We start from the raw sequence: 18,736 nt of genomic DNA on the forward strand, positions 1-18,736 counted from the left end.
GTTCTTCTTCCTGGTGCTCTCCTACTTGTTCTCAATGCATAATTGAAGTGCCTCTGGGTTCTCAGGCTGATTGAAGAGTCTTGTTGGGATGGTAAAGATCTAACGGCAGAATTAGTCAGGGATGTCTAATAGTTTTTCTCCTGCCATTGTCGTGACTTTCTTTCTTTTGGTGTCTTGTCCTCTAAGGGTAGAGAATGTTGTCAGGTGTGAAAGAGCGTGAATGTGTCAGTGCAGACAGCAGGGATAGCTTTGGACAGGCAGAGAAAGGCTCGTCTGTCTTTAATCCTTCCTGGCACGATTGATTTGGAGTCACTTTGCTGTGAATAGACCTTTCAGCTCTTCTCGAGAGAGATGGGGAGACATGGCGAGCCCTGCATCATTGATAGGTGCATCACTGAGGGCCCCTAAACACCGTAGTCGAGGCCCAGATTGCAGAGTGGAAAGCTGAGGCATCCAACCAGAACCGGCCCAGCACTGCAACATTTTGGATGCTTGACTAAACACGTGATGGACAGTGGAAAGGCTTCCTCTATGGAAACATATCAGCGCAGAATTGAAAAGACAAGTGTTTTGGTCACATTATAAGAGCACACGGGCAAAAGCTGAAAGTCAATTGAGATCCGCAGACACTGTGCACTTGACCCCATAAAAGTTCAGTTACCTTCAAAATGAAGTGTACCTGTTCATAGAGAGCAGCATACCGTCTTATCACTCAGTCAGGCAGCACGAGTTCTCTCACACTGCGTGATTTTGCCAGGATCCCCTCGCTGAATGAAACTTTAACTTAGGCAGACGTAGCTTTTTTAATCTTGCATTCCACATCTGTCATCCCTCCTCAGAATTCATGCAGTGTTTATTCTGAGCCTGAAAGCACCTCCACCATTGCAGTTTCTGTGAATAATTTACTTGTTATACAACTCACATTGGCCATACAGCGTTCGCGGGGGAATGGCTAGGATGCCCCCAGAAAGCCTGGGGAGACAGAGGGTGGCGAGTTTTGCTGAAAAGCTGTATATGGCCTACAGCTTACCTCGTCTAGCACCATAGGGCAAAGAAATATAGTGGAACATGTGGGTCACATAATGTTTTTATTCATAAATGTATCTTTTGAAGCAGATTTGCTCGTGTCTTCTTCAATATTTATGCATCTAACAAATTCCAGACACTGTCAATAGGACTCCGCTGAATGTATTTGCATTGTGTTCCGAAGTGTCTGAAATGTCCTTCTTTAGAAATAATCTGCTTATTTGTGCTTTCGAGATGAACATTTACAATATACCTGGGCTGCAGCTGTTACATGGCTTTATACTTGCATTCAGCAAAAAGCGGTCAATAGGCATTGTGAGAAGTCACAGTGTGATCCCTGCTATCGACAGTTTTTGTTCTCATTCAAGTCTTCAGCAGCTTCCTTTAGGTATGCCAAAACCAAGGTGAGTGAAAGAATAAACCAGGAGTGAAGATGTGAAAAATATCTACCACCCTTCATTTTCTTTTGTTTGGCCAAGTCTGGCCACCATGGAGGATGGATAGAATAGAGAATTTATTTATCAGGAAGGAGTCTTAAAAAAATAACCTTGTCTGACAGGCGCACGCAAACACTCTCTGTGGAGGGTCTATCCTTAAAACGATTCCTTTTCCTTCACAGCATGCTTCAAATAGGACCTTTTCCACTCACTGGGTAGAAAATACAGATCTTTACTGTCTTTACTTTAAGGCTTTGTCACTTTTATTTGATGTTTACAGTTGATTTATTATGTTTGTTGTTCTGTGATTCTCTCTCGCAGCTGGCAGGGTGTTGTTCTTATGTGATAAAATGAATCAGTGGCTTGCAAGATCATCTGGTGAAAATTGAAAAATCTTCTTTTAGCCGCGATGAATATCCTCTGTCTTCATTTCAGTGCAAAATCAATGCCGGCTGGAGGAGAAGACTTTGTGTGCCGGGGTGGGGGAGGTTTTTTTGTTTTTAATTTTCTGGTGAAAAGAAAGATGGAGCTGCAGTAAAAGGCGAGGGGGGGGGTGTTAAGTGATAAAGTGGCTCCATCTTTAGCAGGGCATTCGGGCTGGCATTTTCACCAACTTTATGGTTTATTGTGCTCTAACGGTACAATTGCTTCCTAATTCCAGGTGTAAGTATAGCTAAGTAAATATCTGTAACATATTTTTTTCAGTTTATCACTTGTTTAGTCTCAGCTGCAGTGAATTTGGTAGCCTTGACAATCTTTCTCTCTCCAATTCACATAACACACTCTGAACTTCAGAAACTCATTCAACTGGTATCAAGCTCTTGCGACGAGGGCAGCCAGAAAAGAAAGTAGTACTTTGACAAAAGCTGTCATTCTTTATGACAGGACGCGACCTCTCACAGGGATCATTGTGTGAAAAGGTCCTCCGGTGTCCCTCGCACACACTTACACCCCATTCCCTCTCAGTGGGGTCCTGTGTCGGGTGGCTCCGTGTCACTGAGCCAGTAACTGCAGCAGCTGATAATTCTCCAAGCCAGTCGCTCAGATGAAGGGTCAGCCTCATTTTCTTCTTCTCCTCTCCCTCCCTCGAGGCTTGGTCTCTTTTTACCTTATACACAGCTCGCAATCTCTCTGGATTTAATACTCTATCCGTCTTCTGCAGACCTCCTGGTTGACCTCTGTCACATCAACTTCCTGTTTGGAAAGTTGCTTCTCACAGTTGCTTCTCACAGTATTGTTGCAATTATTTTCACCCTGAGCTTGTTATAAGGCCCCCAGCAGTAGGGTCCCATTCATCTAGCTAGGCAGTCGCATCACACGTGTGCCTGTATCCTCCAGCAGAAAGTTAATGACGCGCTGTGCTCTGTGCACCTCTCTACTGTTTCTTTGTCACTTCTTCCACAAATGACATTTAGACGCTGAACTCCAGACGTCTTTCCAACAAGGTGCTCTCACAATATTGTCCAACGCGTAGGAAAAGGTCAAACGCCATATTCTCTCAGCTCACTCTTACACTACCATTGATTTTTAAAGAATGGCTCCACACCAAGCACAATTACATGCGCTCCTCCCTCCTGGTTTAAGTGCTGTTCGCTTTCTGAAGTCAATCCACTGTTTAGAGCAGCTGGCTTTATATTCCAGGCTGCAACTATGTTTTTTTCATTATCACAGCTGGAAGATATCTTCCCCTCAGCCTCAAATATGAAAGCAACCTTAAGGTTGATAAAAAGAGGGGAGCGTCTCTTGTGCAGCGCTTACACAGAGGGAGCAACACAAAGCAGAACATCATCCAGGCAAAACAGCCGATTTGTTTTGACGGTGTTTTCTATTATCTAAACAAGAAAGACTTCGAAAAATTGTAGCAATAAAAAAGTCGGCCCCTCGCCGAAGATTGTTAAAAGTTACGTAGTGGACGTGGAAGGCTGTTGTGTGTCACCCTCAGCTGCTTAATGATGGGCTGCAAAATTGCATGCATGGGTTCAGGAGATATTGAAACTGTTGTTTATATCTGCAGGTATACGTCAGGTTCATATCTCGGACCTCACAAACAATATTGCTGGTTATTTATGTTCAAGGACATTTTAGGAGACTGTCAGAAAGTATCCACAGTGTGAGCGCAACAATTTTGCCGCATCACAGGCAAATTCAGATTATTGGATTTTTTTTCACAGATAGGGGAATTAACTCCTCATTGATATAATACCAACGACTGCCTTTGTTTTAAGGCCTCTCTATGAATATTTAAAAGCTTCTCTAGTATTTTGGGATTCGTTGATCCTTCCCTGCAGATGGCATATCAAAACACGTCTGCCCCACAATTAAAAGAAGATAAGGAGCTCAGCAGAGGCACTCGATGTCAAGCTCAGAAGTACACGCCAAGGTCAGATAACACAGATCAGAGCTTTTACTAGAGGCACCTACACAAAGGTCTGATGACAGCGTGTTGTGGTCGTAGTAGAAACAGGACAGAGATTACACCGTGCTCTCGGTAGGCTCAGATCAGACAGATTGAGCGGGGGTTGGGCCGTTCAACAGTCACTTAAGAGAGCGACACACTTGGACGAGCTCCCTTCACTGGGCATTAAACACAATTAAGAGAAGGCATTGTAACGCTCCCCACCTGGGTTCTTAAACCTCCTGGTGCTCCCCCTCACTAGCTGTAAATCCGCTCTATGTTTCTGCCCTCTTAAACTTACTATTGGTCCTCTGCTTCCTTGAATGCCTCCTCGCTCTCTGTAATCTGGCCTTCTGAATGGTACGCGTGCGATCCTGTATATTAGCCGCTCTGCATAAGGACACGACCTTTTCCAGCATTTTCAATTGACATTTTTATTCTCCCGTTTTTAATCAGGGAAGAATAAAGGGCCAGTTGCCTCTGAATTATTTAGATTATGAATGACCGAAAGTCTTTTGAGCACCGATGTACCTTTCCCTCACTCTATCAGAAGTGATCATGCTGATGCTTGTTGGTCTGTTCGCAGCAACCTTGTCAACCTTGACAGCAGAAAGACTTTGTTTATGCGAGCACTCACTTCAGGCTTTCACACAACTCACCCGCAGTCAATCAGTTGTGGAATTCGGCTTTCAGGTATCTTTGAGGAATTTATGCACAATCCCGATTCTTTCGCTTTGTCCTCACTTCTAATTGCTCGTAGTCATTTCCCAGGCTTTGTGAGACCAGGTGTATCATTCATGCAGCAGAATATGCTGATGTCTGTATATGTTCTGAGGAGTTTCTGTGGAGGTCACAGCTTGTAGATATCACAGGTCAGTGAGAGTAGGACGTGGCTCATTTGGTATCTGAGAACAGAATTCTTAGGCTCGGTTTACGTATTTACAGATCCTATAGGACTCATTAGACCTGAGGTATCTGTCCTCACTTCACGAGGTCTGCAGCTGCGATCCCAAAGTTGCACATCAGTTATACGTCATCACCTAACATCGCCGAGAGCGACTTTGAGTACACTGCACCGACTAATTTGTTTCCAGTCACTTTGTTGATCAACACTTGTGTGCATTTGTCTAACTGGAGCTACACTTGTTTGCTAGGGAAGTGCTGATAGTGCAGCAAATTTTCAGGTTTGTTATTAGCTGACAGCTAAACTTTGTCAGCTGCTGCAGATTATCTCTCCATGTGGCTGATTAATTATTTAATAGTAAAATAAGAGGAAGCAGTTTGCAGCAGACACATATCTTAATTTCTTCTTGATCACGACTGCTTCTGTATACTGTGTATAAATGTGCTCCTCCACGTCTGTTTGTTTGCATGCACTGCAGGTTTGTTGTACATATTGCTGACAGGCATTAAAGCTTTCTGGTGCAGTGGTGCAAAGATGAGAAGAGAAGAGGGCAGCGGTGTTAATAGAAAGGAGGAAAGAGTAACGGTGCAATCATTTACCCTGGTTTGTTTGCATATTTTAGCTCTCTTTGCTTTTCATATATATTGCCATATATATGTTCTATTGATTTTTATGCTGTGAGGTCTCCATAAAAACGTGACTCTCTAAGCGGCGACCATGTACTGCTCTGATCTTTGATAGGAGGACTCGCACATCAGCAGGCGTGACAGTCTAAGCTTCCCATTAACACTTTATTGCATTAATGGATTCTGCAGGTCACGCACACATAGCAGGAGCCTGGCGGGGTGACAGGGTGAGATTAGGGAATTGCTCCCTCTAGGTGAAGCTCAACTCTACTGCAAGCAGATTTCATAAAGCTGGGAAGTTTTCATTACAGCGATTGGCAGTAATTACATGTCTGTTTGTTCTGGATTTAATGAAATCAGCTCGAACGTGCAAAACCAGCATGGCCCGACCCCAGTTTTTGCTCTAATCACTTGCAGAGCGTTATTGGCGTATTGTAGTTGTAATTGGTGTAAAGTCTCTCGTTTTTTGACCAGTGTTTGGAGATGTATGATTGTGTGGGCAGTTCCTCAGGCTGCTGGAGGGGAAATTGAGACTGTTGCACTGGGACTTTTGAGGTGGGGATGGCTTTTAATTTAAAGCTAACCTTACTCTTTGAATTACTGTTATTGTTCGGCAGGTCTCGCATTAAACCAACGCAGCCAGTGGAGAGCTAAAGATGAATTTGAATGCTAATCATTTCTGCAGCTTACCCTGAAAAGGTTGTGCCTGTCTGTTTGTTTTCTCACCTTGTCGTCTGTCTTATCTTTTGCCTTGCAGTTATGTGGCTGCGGGCTGCTCGGTGTGGGCATCTGGCTCTCGGTGTCTCAGGGAAGCTTCGCCACCTTCTCACCCTCATTCCCTTCACTGTCAGCTGCCAATATGGTCATTGCCATCGGCGCCATCGTCATGGTAACAGGCTTTCTCGGTTGCCTGGGTGCCATCAAGGAGAACAAGTGCCTGCTTCTGAGCGTGAGTTAAATCCGGATACCTACAAAATATATTTTTTAAAAGTCACACATCTGTCAACAGCACAAATGTGCACATTGTAGTTCTTAATTTCTCTCACTCGAGCATTTTTATTGCTGACTGAAATTCATTTGTAGAGTTGACCGCTTGCAATCAGTTGTATTCAAAAGTTTTGGCACCCCTGGGGAAGCTGCATATTTTATCGATAAATACAACCCTTGCAGCAATGAAATATTAAGATGAGCTTTTCATGAATGTATAAAATTGATAGAAATCGTGGCAGCGGGCCAAAGTTTGTGCAAACTACAAAGACAGCACTTATAGTAGCAGCCCTAATTTCATAGCTCGGAAATGTTTTTAATGGACCACTAAGAGTCATAGTTATTTGTCAGAGATGAGAAACGGAAAAAAGCAATGCCATAACATTTTGAGAACTGCTCGTATTTTGTGTCTTTTTGCTGCAAGGCTTGTCTGCACTGTCACACGCAAACTGCAAGCAAGTGTCTATACTCAAAGGCACACTGGTCACAGGCCACCAGGAGCTTTTTTTGTATTTGTCCTATTACCAGACCCTCGGGAGAGCTAGGTGACTGGGGCTACTTCAGTAATTCAGTCTGCCCTCTATCGAACCTCAAGAGTGCACAAAGGAAAATTAGAGCTGAGCAATAGGATTCCCCCTTTCTGCAAATTAATACCAACTAATGCATGTCATTGCCATGGCTCTGGTCAAAAGCCCAGTGAAAGGAATTTCAGGCGGGGGAATTAGTATTTGCATAGAGCACACCAAAAGGCACTTGATGTTTTTGAAGCTCAAGAATTGAGAATGTTCTATTATTCATTACAAAGACTGTTCTGTCTTGACGTTGCACTGTTTGCCCAAAGTTGTACAAGTGTGTTATCTTAAGCACAAGTTAATTATGAGAGTTCACCCAACAGAATGAGGTTTGCAGGGATCCGCTGCAGAAAGGCAAGGGAAAAAAAAACTTTCATGTATAGAAACTTTAAATGAGAAGTGGAGTTGGGGCTCTGAGTACTTAACATCACAAACAGCTCAATCCCTTGAAGCTCTTGCATCAGTCAAAAGCCCCACCAAATCCTCAGCGTTAGACATGGCTTCCTTCACCTGCCTAACAACTGTGAAGCAGGAGGAGAGAGCAGAGTGCAAAGACAGAGCGGTGTGAAAGATGGCTGGAATTAGAGAAAAAAAATCTGAGTCAACGGAAAATATCAAAGTTTTGATGTTTCTCACAGAGTCTCCTGCCACATCTGTGCGTGACAGCCTTTTATATTTGGCCAGAATAATTCTGTTTAGGGCATCCATGTCTGCTGTCGTTGCTGTTGTTGTGCTTGTCTTTGTCTGTCTGTCCAGTCGAGCACATCCAAACATTTGGGGAGGTAGTGGTGGTGGTGGTGTGGGCTCAGGACGGGGAAACATCAAGAGTAGGTTTAGATCTCTCAGCGCAAATAGATCTGAGTGTTTACCTTGACATATTTTCTTTGAAGTTGGTCTGCGTGCAGCTCTCTTTGGATTAGAAATATTCAAAGACCGGACATCCTTTGCAGCGATATTGCAGTGCACCTTTTCTGCCAAATAGTTTTATTGAGACATTTTTTTAAAGAAACAAAACAAGGTGAGATAACAGTGCGATTGCTGGCAAATGAGAGCATGCACCCACAGAGCTGAGTGTGCAAATAAACACAGAGGCACATGCTCTCACACATGGCCGCTGAAGCACCACCAATTTGCTTTGCAGAAACAGTTCATTTGATTGCAAATGCCAGGAAAAGTATGACAAGTTAACTGCGGGTGAACAACAATCATTCTGTGGGCTGCAAAGCCATATGCAGCAGCAAACCGTTGTAACTATGTCGTGTGAGCCGTGACATAAATAATAGCTCGCACCCTCCCTCCCAGATGAGTTTGGAATTAATGGGTTTTTCAAAAATCTAGGTTTGCATGCCTCCTCCCGTGCTGTGCAGAAGAGCTTGGTAAATACCGTGCTGTAATGGAGTCAAGTAGAGAGAGTAGTAGATGAGATGCAAGGCTGTGCTAGAAATTAATCTTAGGAAGTATTAAACCTTTTATACTCCCCTCAAACATTCACGAGCCCTCCAGCACCGAGATTCTCCTTTTTTCCTCCCACCATCACTCCCACCTCTTCCTTCATGTCTCTTTTTCTAATTTCCTTCTCCCTTTTTAAATTTGCTTTGTTTATGTTTATGGATTTCTTTCTTTTTTTTTGTCTTGAGAAATGTTGGTTTCTGTGTATGCTGCTTCCAAATGAAACCATTAACTGAAACCTGGAACATTTTTGGGGAAATTTACTCATTTGTTTTATTGTCAAGAGCAAAAATGAGAAGATTAATCTAGCTGGTAAATATAAAGCTGCTGCCAGAAACTGTCCAGCCAAGCTGAACAGTGTAAATGGAGGGGTCAGTAGGTAACGCCAGCTAGCTTTATTTAGGGCTGGTTTTACATTCATGTGAAGTGATTCGCTGGGTCATAGCTGGGCAATTAACCTTAAAATACTACAGCTTTATTTTTTATTTGGTTTTTCCTAGATGATGATTCATGTGTTAATTATTGGGTTTTAAGAGATGCCAGCTGGCAGATAAAGCCAGGCTCTAGTTTTTTGTGTCTTTTTGTTTCAGTCTGAGTTAAACTAATTGACTGCTAGCTCATCTCATTTAACCCTTGCCTTGTGTTTCACAAGATGTCAAACAATTGCTTTAACCCAAATTAAAAGATCATTAGATGATCCGTGTATCTCCGTGAGTCACACAATACATTTGAGTTTGGAGTATAAATAAATGCGCTTTAAATCACGGATGCAAGTCTTACTGTGAAGTTTGTGAAATACTCAGATAAAACAGCACTTAACTGCAAAAGAAGCTTAGCTGTTCAGAGTTTTGTTCACAAATTCAATTTACAATATTGCCTGTGCTGCTGTTGTAACAGTGCTCTTCCTCTTTCTGACAGTTCTTCATTGTCCTGCTGATAATTCTTCTGGCGGAGGTGATTTTGCTCATCCTGTTCTTTGTGTACACAGATAAGGTAAGTTGTTATGTGTTGTGTCCAAATTTTGTTTTTTATCATTCCAGCTGAAGGCTCTCTCACACACAGATGATCACAGACAAATGCAGAAAGCAATAAACGGTGTTAGTGTGATAAGCATACCTAGATTCCAGTTGCTTCCGGGTATCAGAGTTTTCTGTTTTTATATTTGGTTGTTTCTCTGTCAGAAGCTTGAGTGTCTTCACCCCACCATTAACACAGCAGTCAAAGGTTAGGCCACAAAATTCAACTCAATCCCCGACAGTTGGCTCCCCCTAATTAGTTCCAGGAATATTTCCCATGACCCCTTGAATGAGGTTAAATCAGGTGAATGTGTGGGGTAACAGCAGATGCCTACATGCAAAGCTCTGGATATTACCGATGCTGAATTCGTCTTCGTCTTTAATCTGATCCAACCACAAATGTTTCATCCCGAAGAAGACAAGTGTCTTGTGCAGGACGAGCGATGAAGACTTCTCTGTTTTCAAGGACATGTCGCTGATAGATCCGTCTATTTATATATTTGCTCTCTTATGTCACACGGCCCTCGGGACATCAGCTAATTCTGCCTCTTTGTTCTGAGGTTATTGCTCAAACCTAGTCTCTCAGGCAGATAAAGGAATTCATTTAGCAGCCAATCCATTCTCAGATTCAGATCGGGTCTCGCAGGCACACCCTGTCAGGAGTAAATATGTCTGTTGCCTTATCATCAAAATATTACCGGCTTAACCGTGATCCCTCCGGCGGAATTTAAATAGAAAGCCTCTTGACTTCACAGCAGTGCCTTTCCCATCACCTGTGAAGTCAGTAAAAGATAGCCCAGTAGTGCTGAGGATTTCCTAAATGAGAAATCAGTTGAGTCTGCATTAGCAAAGCATGGGGCATTACCCGGGGAAAACTCATTCGCACAAGTTCCAGTGAATACCCACCGTATTTTATGTTTGTCCCGTTCTTGCCAAATTACTGTGTTTATCCTGGCTTAAACCTAATGGAACGTGAAACCATGATAATGAGGATCACAACCAAATATATTTTCCTTTATTGGTCTTCAAATGTCATTGGAAGGCAAAGCGTTTAAAGTAAATTGCACGTTATTGGAGATGACACTTTCAGACTGCTCTAATCAGGATGTCCTGCAAATTTAGGAAACTGCATTAGATTTTTAAAGCTTGTCTGTTTGGCTAAAAGGACAATCACAGACGACCTTCACATATTGCTTTTTGTTTTGTGGTTGGGTTTTTTCTCCGTCTCCAGTGAGATCTTGTATGCCGTGTGAGGCTCCCCTCGTCTTCTGCTACAGGCTGTGATCAGAGGAATCACTAATTCGCTTTTCTTATTTGATCCCCTAATCACACGGTATTTATTAACAAGACTGGAAGACATACGGTACAGTAGTTGGCAGCTTTTAAACGTGTATCGACGGAGGCAAAACAGATATTTTAGTCTCTCAAATAGGTCATATTTAAGTCATGACTGACTCTTTGTGCATACTGTGATCCTTCTGGGCGACAGTCTGTTGACAGGTGGGAGGGAAAGACAAACATATAGTATCTTGCGTTTGTTGCAACATGTTTTTTTTTCGTTTAGCGTCCGTTTCCACCAGTTTAATCCTACTTTGGAGGTACCGCTCAGTCCTGTTAATAGATAATTTCTCTCACGTCTTCTTCAGCCCAGCAGTCTTGCCTCCAGGTATGGCTTATGCGTGGGCACTCCCTCATTCCTTCCACAGCCCAGTGGTGTTAAGCTTTCTGATTAAATGCCATGTAGAGGGCGTAGTATAATAAAGGCTGGCCCTGCAGTTAGCAACCAGCTGACTGCAGCAGATGGCTGGGCGGCAAACCAGATTACAGCCATCCGTCTTTAACGCTCTGACCTCATTGTGCCGCCGTCGACCCAACACGCTGAGCTGAACACCGGTGAAGGTTTATTAGCTCAGAATGAGGAAGCAGAACTTTGCAAGAGAGACAGGAAGCACCGGAGCATGTACGTAGGGATGTCGGGAGGGCGAGGAAGAAATGAAGGAAGGGTGGAAGGTGTGGAGAGAGGTGGAAGAAAAAAAAGAGATATCAAAGGATGCTGGGAAGAATGAATGTGTTATGTGTTAGGGTGCTGAAGTACACAAAAAAAGGGGTAGAAAGAGGTCAGCCATGTCAGAAATGAAATTAGATGTCACTGTAAAACTTTAGGAAAAGAATCAGGAAAAAGGAAAACATGGAGTCATGGAAGAGGAAGGAAGCCAAGTTTGGCTGTGGCACATCCTTGATGTCTTACTCAACGACAGCGGCAGTCACGTCTAGCTGCGTGTGTCGTTTGTGCAAAGACAGAATTATGTTCAATTCCTGGCTGTGCGTTATTTCCCAACCAATTAAAGCTGGAGTGGGGCTCTTCCCCTGACTCTGTCAAGTGCCCTGGCCTCCGTCTACAAAGCACAGGGTTGCAGAGCAACTGAGGGAATTAAGGAACGTGTTTAATAATGTGCTGTTTGGAAACCTCTGGCACTGATTCTGTTTGGATTCACATCATTTATTACAATTTCAGGGCAGTAAATGTATTTGTCCTGAGCTTTGCAATTAGAGCAACAGTGAAACGTTGTTAGCTTCTTAGTTTCCCAGTAGTCCTGAAACTAAAACCAGTGTTTCCAGACAGTATGTGACCCAACAGTGACTGCGTATGAGAGGAAAAAAGCACTGAACATGTTTGAAAGAGGTTCGGTCTATCCTTAAAGAGCATGCAGCAAAGGACTGAAGATGTGACAAGAGACAGTTTTATTTGCTTCACGAAACAGTAAAATAAGTGGCAATTTGATCTGGGTTGTTTAGCTTTGAATATGTTTTATTTAAATACGATTTAATGGTAATTTCATGCTTGAAACTCTGCATTTAGGAACATTTGAGCCTGAAGTCTGGTATTTGTGATAATGTGAGCTTTGTGTACCATACCCTGACAGCAAGCTACAATCAGAAGTTCAGTTTGGTAGAGGTTGACTTGGGTTCAGATGCTATGTACTTCGGTGCATTTTACATCAAATATGAAATCTACTGTGATAGAATATCAGCTCAACTGTCTGTCACTTTTTTTTAAACATTAAAAAACAGCGTTATCTGCACCGCCTGTCTCGTCAGAAACCTGCGTATGCAGGCAGATCTCTGGTTCTTTGCATTATAGATGAGATTTGAAGACAGGTGAGTATGTGTGGAGTCGCTTCATCATTTCTGCATCCAAAAGAAAAATGCAATAATGCCAGGGAGTATTTCACCGTAAAGTATATTTTTAATTATTATGCAGCTGTCGGGTAAACGATGACGTGAGCTACTCTGGTACTGAACGTTAATGCGACGTGAACATTTGCCACTGTGGGAACTTGGGAGTTTGGGGCAGTTTGATTAGAAATTTCACAAGAAAAGCTATTCAACACCCCGAACACAACAACAGTTAGTAAAGAACCAGAGTTACTAGCTGGTAAACACAGGGGAGCAGCTACAACTTAACAATAATGTATTTAATTTAGTAGTTGACCAAGAAGAAAGTGCAGGGACAAAAAAGAAAGAAAAGTGTTTTTAAAATAACAATCAATGATTATCCTTCATATTTTTTGCTAGTGTGAATATGTAGATAAGATATTAGCCATTTTGAAAGTTCAAAGCTGTTCCTAAGCACTTAGCCATCCATAAAATCCGATTCAAGTTCAGGTTTTTCAGTGGAAAGTTGAGCACTTGTTAGTCTTTAAACACTGACCGTGGTTGGTATCCTAAGATAATTCCTCTGTTTTCCTGTCAGCATGCACAGAACATGCAGACAGATAAATGTATATCTATCTATAGTTTACCTGCCGCAGGTGCCAATACACTAACTCCCAATGGTCCACTAATTCTTTCCTTTCAGAGCATCATAAGATCAGAATTGGATGCTGTACAATTTTCGTAAGATATTAATTGAGCAAACTGATAAAATAAACGTTTTGCTCGTCTCTTCTTGTCAATAGAAAATTGTACTTAGTAGTCAGGATAATCTTTTAATGACATACGTTTGCAAATGATAGAATACTGCATGATGACCTCTTTATAACTCAGACTGTTTTTAGTTCACTGTGACCCGTTATCATGCAGGGAAGGAGCAGTACCTATTAGTGCTAGATAAGAGCTTAACGAGCAGTTTCACTTCGTGTCAGGTAGAGGAGCCTCTCTTGGCACACGCGCACACACACAGATATACACTAGGCGTGCAACGATACACAAAATTCACGGTTCGGTTCGATACTTTGGTGTCACGGTTCGATATTTTTTCGATACAAAAAAATGTTCATGCTTTTTTAATTTGTCATTTATTAAAATTATAAATATATATTTTAACTCAAACTTACAGTTTTTAAATTTAATGTTGCTGAAACAACAAAGGGATGAAATAATAAATCTATCTGATCGAGAAATCCCTCATCTTTGGGAAAGAGAGTTTATTACAGAGAAATGTCTCTTTCCAAAATAAAAGCTATACTATACGCTTCTTCTGGGCTATATTCTCAGCAGCATATGAAACATATCAGGTCCCCATAAGGAGAATCCTGTGCTAACGGCTGTCTAAATGACTCGGGTAAAGTTTGTAGCGTGCTTGTTGTTTTTGTCTGCTTCCACTTGTCTTTGCACTAGCTCCGTTAACGAGCTACCGCGGATCGCCCCGTGCGTGGGACTGGACTGCGTCAACACATTAACAAGCTAACTGCGCTAACGCAGTAGTTCCCACCCATGTAACTGAGCATTGCGTGGCACATCCGACATACTGTTTCACTTTAGTCCATGACGCGCTTACCTTCAGGGTCATACTTCACATGAAGACCAAAATAATTCCAAAGGCCAGATCTGAATGAGGGTGGGGGAGGTTCAATTTGCCATGTTGCAACGAGCTTAGCTTCTGTCTCGCTAGCTTGCGCTGCGCTCAGTGGATCTGCGCTCAACAGTGCAGCCTAGGCGGAGTAGTCGAACGCAGATCCTCTGAGCATCGTCAGAAGAAAAGTTGATAAAATAAATTAAAAATGTTGTATTGTTCGATACATATGCGTACCGAACCGAAAGCTCTGTATCGAACGGTTCAATATCGATACGAATATCGTTGCACCCCTAATATACACATCCACATTCCAATGTAATAAACGAATGCACCTACTTTTGTATATAAATAAAGACCAGAGCGGTAACAGAGCGCACTTCACAGGGCCCCCACTCTGATGTGAGCGCTCTGTGACCGCCCTTGCAAGTAAAAACTGCAGCGTGTGTGTCTCCACTCTCTGACTCTCAGCTGAAGAAGTGTCTTTAGAATAAATCTCCTGACACTTCTGTTTTCACAGAATCTCATGTAAATACGTAATGCTCTCCCGTGTTGCGTGAGGAACTCTAAATGTTCCACAGCGTTTTCAAAACAGCCTGCTGAGACACCAGTCGTTAGCCAGATGTCCCCCCCACCGCTGTGGTGGCTGTATCCTTCTCTGAAATGATCAGTTCTTTCACGTCTTTGGAAATCGGAGCAGTCGGTTCTGTCGTGGCACACACTCTGGTAATGAGCATTCAGTGTAACCTCGCAGGTCTCAGTGTACCTGCTCCCCTGGGTGTTACCATGTCACCAGATCTGGGACAGGTGTTTCTCCAACAATCTACCACCCGCTCTCTGCTCTATTTTTGTGATCATTGACGTGGAACGTGAACAGTTTGGACAGAAAGGCTTCTCCTTCCACCGCCCTCACATGCATATCTTCTTGTCTTTCTTTGTTTTTTGTTTTTTTTGTCTTTTCTGTGAATTATGAGTGTTTTCTCAGCCGGCCAAAGCTGAACCCTTTAGATTTCTGTGATGAATGTGCAGTCGTATATTGCTGTGTGCGGACTTGGTCATCACAGAGGAAACTACAAGCTTATCTATGCAATGAGACATATGAGCTCTGTCTCAGGGCTTTGTCTACATGAAATATTGCGTGGCAACATCCAGGCAAAACTTCCCAGAAGTCGGATGTTGCCACAGCAGGGTGCAGGCCTGTTATTTGTCAACATTTTCGAGGACCGGCAGTGCAAGCATTAGTCGAGAAATCTCCTCGTGTTTTTGTCTGCTTCTGTGGCGAGGAGAAAAAGGGTCGGCGTGCCGCACGATCCTCCAACTCCCTGTTTGTTCTGTATTCATTTGTCTGCCTCTCGTTAGAGGTAAATCTGGATCATTAACTTTCATTTCACACTGTAACTAAGACACAAAAAAATGATGTGCAGTGACTTATCGGAGACTCGGAAGAAGACTTTTATTGCAATAAGGGGGACCCCGCTCTCCAGCGGCTGTGTGAGGAGTCTGTAATGAGCCAGCAACATCACATACAGCCTACTGTAGATGGAGAAGACAAGATGGCAGATAGAAACAAAGCATAAGGCAGAGATTGATGGTGCTGCTGTTCTTCATTTCATTTTCCTGCACGAGGACCAAGATCTGCATCAGCAAACTTGCAGGCCGAGGAGCAAGAATGGGATTTGAAATAATTCTCGTCTTATTTCAAAGCTTTTAGAGGATGTTTTAAATGGGGTTTGCATTTTTAATGATTACTAAAGCATTTTATTGCCCGAGAAATTTTAATTAATCAGTAAAAATTCAGTTTGACTTTTATGTCTAATTCAGCAAATAGATTTCAAAAGCCTTGCAGCTGAATAACAAGGGTACTGAACCAGTGAATGACTTTAAAGCTTAATGTCGTTTCTGTACAGTCAAAGGAAAGTTGGGTTTGTACTATTTCTAATGTGTAAGACAGAAAGTCAAGTGATATTAAATGTGTTATTATTTTAGAGAAGCCAGGCTTCTGGCTGCTTATTGTTACTTTCGTCCTTATTCTTTCACTAAAGGATTTATTGGCACCTAAAAACACTGAGAATTGCTGAAATCACCTTGTTGTTTCTGGACGTGACAGTGCTAATGCAGCTTCTCTTGTCCTGTGCAGATTTCCTGATCACACTCTTTAACTCTAAGCTTTAAGTATTAAGTGCATTCCTATTGTTGTGATATTACTTTTATTGCCCGTGAAGATGTACAGCGTGATTCTGGCAGTCCATGTCATTTTTCTAGTCATAATTACCCCGTATCTAAAGCGCCTCTCAATCTGTCCTGGCAGTTAGCAAATCCCCACAGGCATATGAAACTGCAGGAGAGCTAAAGCTCTGATTTTGTATCTCATTAACACAGCGAATGAGATATTAATCTCCCTCAGACATGGCACAACCCTGAGCAAATTGTTGGTGTTCACTCAAGAGGAAAATGATTTGCTAGCACTGCTGAAGGGCATGTTGAAGCCGAGCGTGTGAGCGACACATGACGTGTCAGACGTTCAGACATCACACAGCGGTCCGCGTTACTGTTGCAGAGTTATTTTTATTTGACAAGACAAGAGGTTACCCATAACTGTGAAGGCGCTGGCATTTTATGTCTTTATATTGTAGTGTCGGATTGCTTTGCGTTAATGATTCGTCAGTCATACGCAGTCCACTAAAAGCACTTAACTGCACACCTGCCACTACTGTTTGCATCTGTGTGAAAAGGATGCTGACAGTTTGAAAAGAGTAGAATAATCCGAGTGCACCTCTACAAACACCCAAGCTTCAACTGCCTGCTCCAATACAAAGACAACATAAAGAGGTATTGAATGGTGCAACTCACAGGACTGTTCTTGCAAAGACAACCCCTCCAAACTAAGATCTCTAACTAAGGCTAATGTTTTCTTTTATCCTCTCCAGGTGCGTGAGAATGCCAAACAGGATCTCAAGGATGGGCTGGCTCTGTACAACTCAGAAAACAACATAGGCCTGCGAAATGCCTGGAACATCATCCAGGCAGAGGTAAGTAACGCCATGCATTTACAATATGAGAAACGTTAGTGTGAATGTTTAAGCACAAATGACTAAAATCTATTCAGATATTCCAGCTAATGTATGTCCTGGCTTGTAGCTGTGGTGTTAGTGTGACCTTAAAAGCCCAAACTGGCTGTCCAAGTACACTTCAGTCCTTTTTTGCTGTCCTTTAAAGGAAAGTGACCAATTACATTTTTTTAATTAAAGTTTGTTTGAGCTTTTTGGGGCCACTGAGGACACAGAGCATTAACTCATCTTCTACCTGACATTTGTATGGCATTAACAGTGGAAATGCTGTGGAGTGATAGGATACACCGACTGGCACGAGGCCCTGAAGGACAAAGTAGTTCCTGATCGCTGCTGCCAGGAGCATTACCAGAACTGTGGGCGGAACTCCACCAACATGTTCTGGAACAGGGTGAGTTGACCTGGACTCCGATGTAGAGTTTTGCTTCTCAGTCTTTTGCTTTTGCTTTTAAGTATAAGAGTCACGTGTCTGCTCTTTATAAAATATTCAAAACTAACAGATTTACTGTATTAAAATGACAGACTCCGCAGAATATACTTACTGTATTTAAGTTATTGTTTTGGAGGATATGAATGAACCTCGGATACAGGAGGAACAATGCGGTTTTCGTCCTGGTCGCGGAACACTGGACCAGCTCTCTATCCTCTCGAGGATACTTGAGGGTGCATGGGAGTTTGCCCAACCAGTCTACATGTGTTTTGTGGACCTGGAGAAGGCATTCGACCGTGTCCCTCGGGGTGTCCTGTGGGAGGTGTTGCGGGAGTATGGGGTGTCTGGCCCATTGCTACGGGCCATTCAATCCCTATACAACCGTTGCAAGAGCTTGGTTCGCATTGCCGGCAATAAGTCGGACTCGTTCCCGGTGGGTGATGGGCTCCGCCAGGGCTGCCCTTTGTCTCCGGTTCTGTTCATAATTTTTATGGACAGGATTTCTAGGCGCAGCCAAGTGGCGGAGGGCTTTCGCTTTGGTGGCCTCAGAATCTCATCTCTGATTTTTGCGGATGATGTGGTTCTGTTGGCTTCATCGGGTGAGGGCCTCCAGCTCGCACTGGAACGGTTCGCAGCCGAGTGTGACGCAGCGGGAATGAGGATCAGCACCTCCAAATCTGAGGCCATGGTTCTCAGCCGGAAAAGGGTGGAGTGCCCACTCCGGGTCGGGGATGAGTTCCTGCCCCAAGTGGAGGAGTTCAAGTATCTCGGGGTCTTGTTCGCGAGTGATGGGAGAAGGGAGCCGGAGATCGACAGACGGATTGGGGCTGCGGCTGCAGTAATGCGGACGCTGCACCGGTCAGTCGTGGTGAAGAGGGAGCTGAGTGTAAAAGCGAAGCTCTCAATTTACCGGTCGATCTACGTCCCTACCCTCACCTATGGCCACGAGCTGTGGGTAGTGACCGAAAGAACGAGATCGCGGATACAAGCGGCGGAAATGAGCTTCCTCCGAAGGGTGGCTGGCCTCTCCC

At 43.2% G+C, this 18,736-nt stretch overlaps 1 protein-coding gene across 3 annotated transcripts in view; it reads left to right on the forward strand.

Annotated features, from left to right (window-relative positions):
- The window catches only part of tspan9a (tetraspanin 9a), a 176,035-nt gene that overhangs the window by 143,549 nt on the left and 13,750 nt on the right, over window positions 1–18,736 (forward strand). For 2 of the 3 annotated variants that reach the window (XM_040025085.1, XM_040025083.1), the window contains 4 exons: window positions 6,146–6,337; window positions 9,315–9,389; window positions 17,135–17,236; window positions 17,535–17,666. In XM_040025085.1, coding sequence (XP_039881019.1) covers window positions 6,146–6,337; window positions 9,315–9,389; window positions 17,135–17,236; window positions 17,535–17,666 — 501 coding nt within the window. The remainder of the gene's footprint in view (window positions 1–6,145; window positions 6,338–9,314; window positions 9,390–17,134; window positions 17,237–17,534; window positions 17,667–18,736) is intronic. The other variant, XM_040025084.1, reaches the window with a different exon arrangement.

This window comes from Simochromis diagramma, unplaced genomic scaffold, assembly GCF_900408965.1.
Source record: "Simochromis diagramma unplaced genomic scaffold, fSimDia1.1 OVJJ01000293.1, whole genome shotgun sequence".
Lineage (NCBI taxonomy): Eukaryota > Metazoa > Chordata > Actinopteri > Cichliformes > Cichlidae > Simochromis > Simochromis diagramma.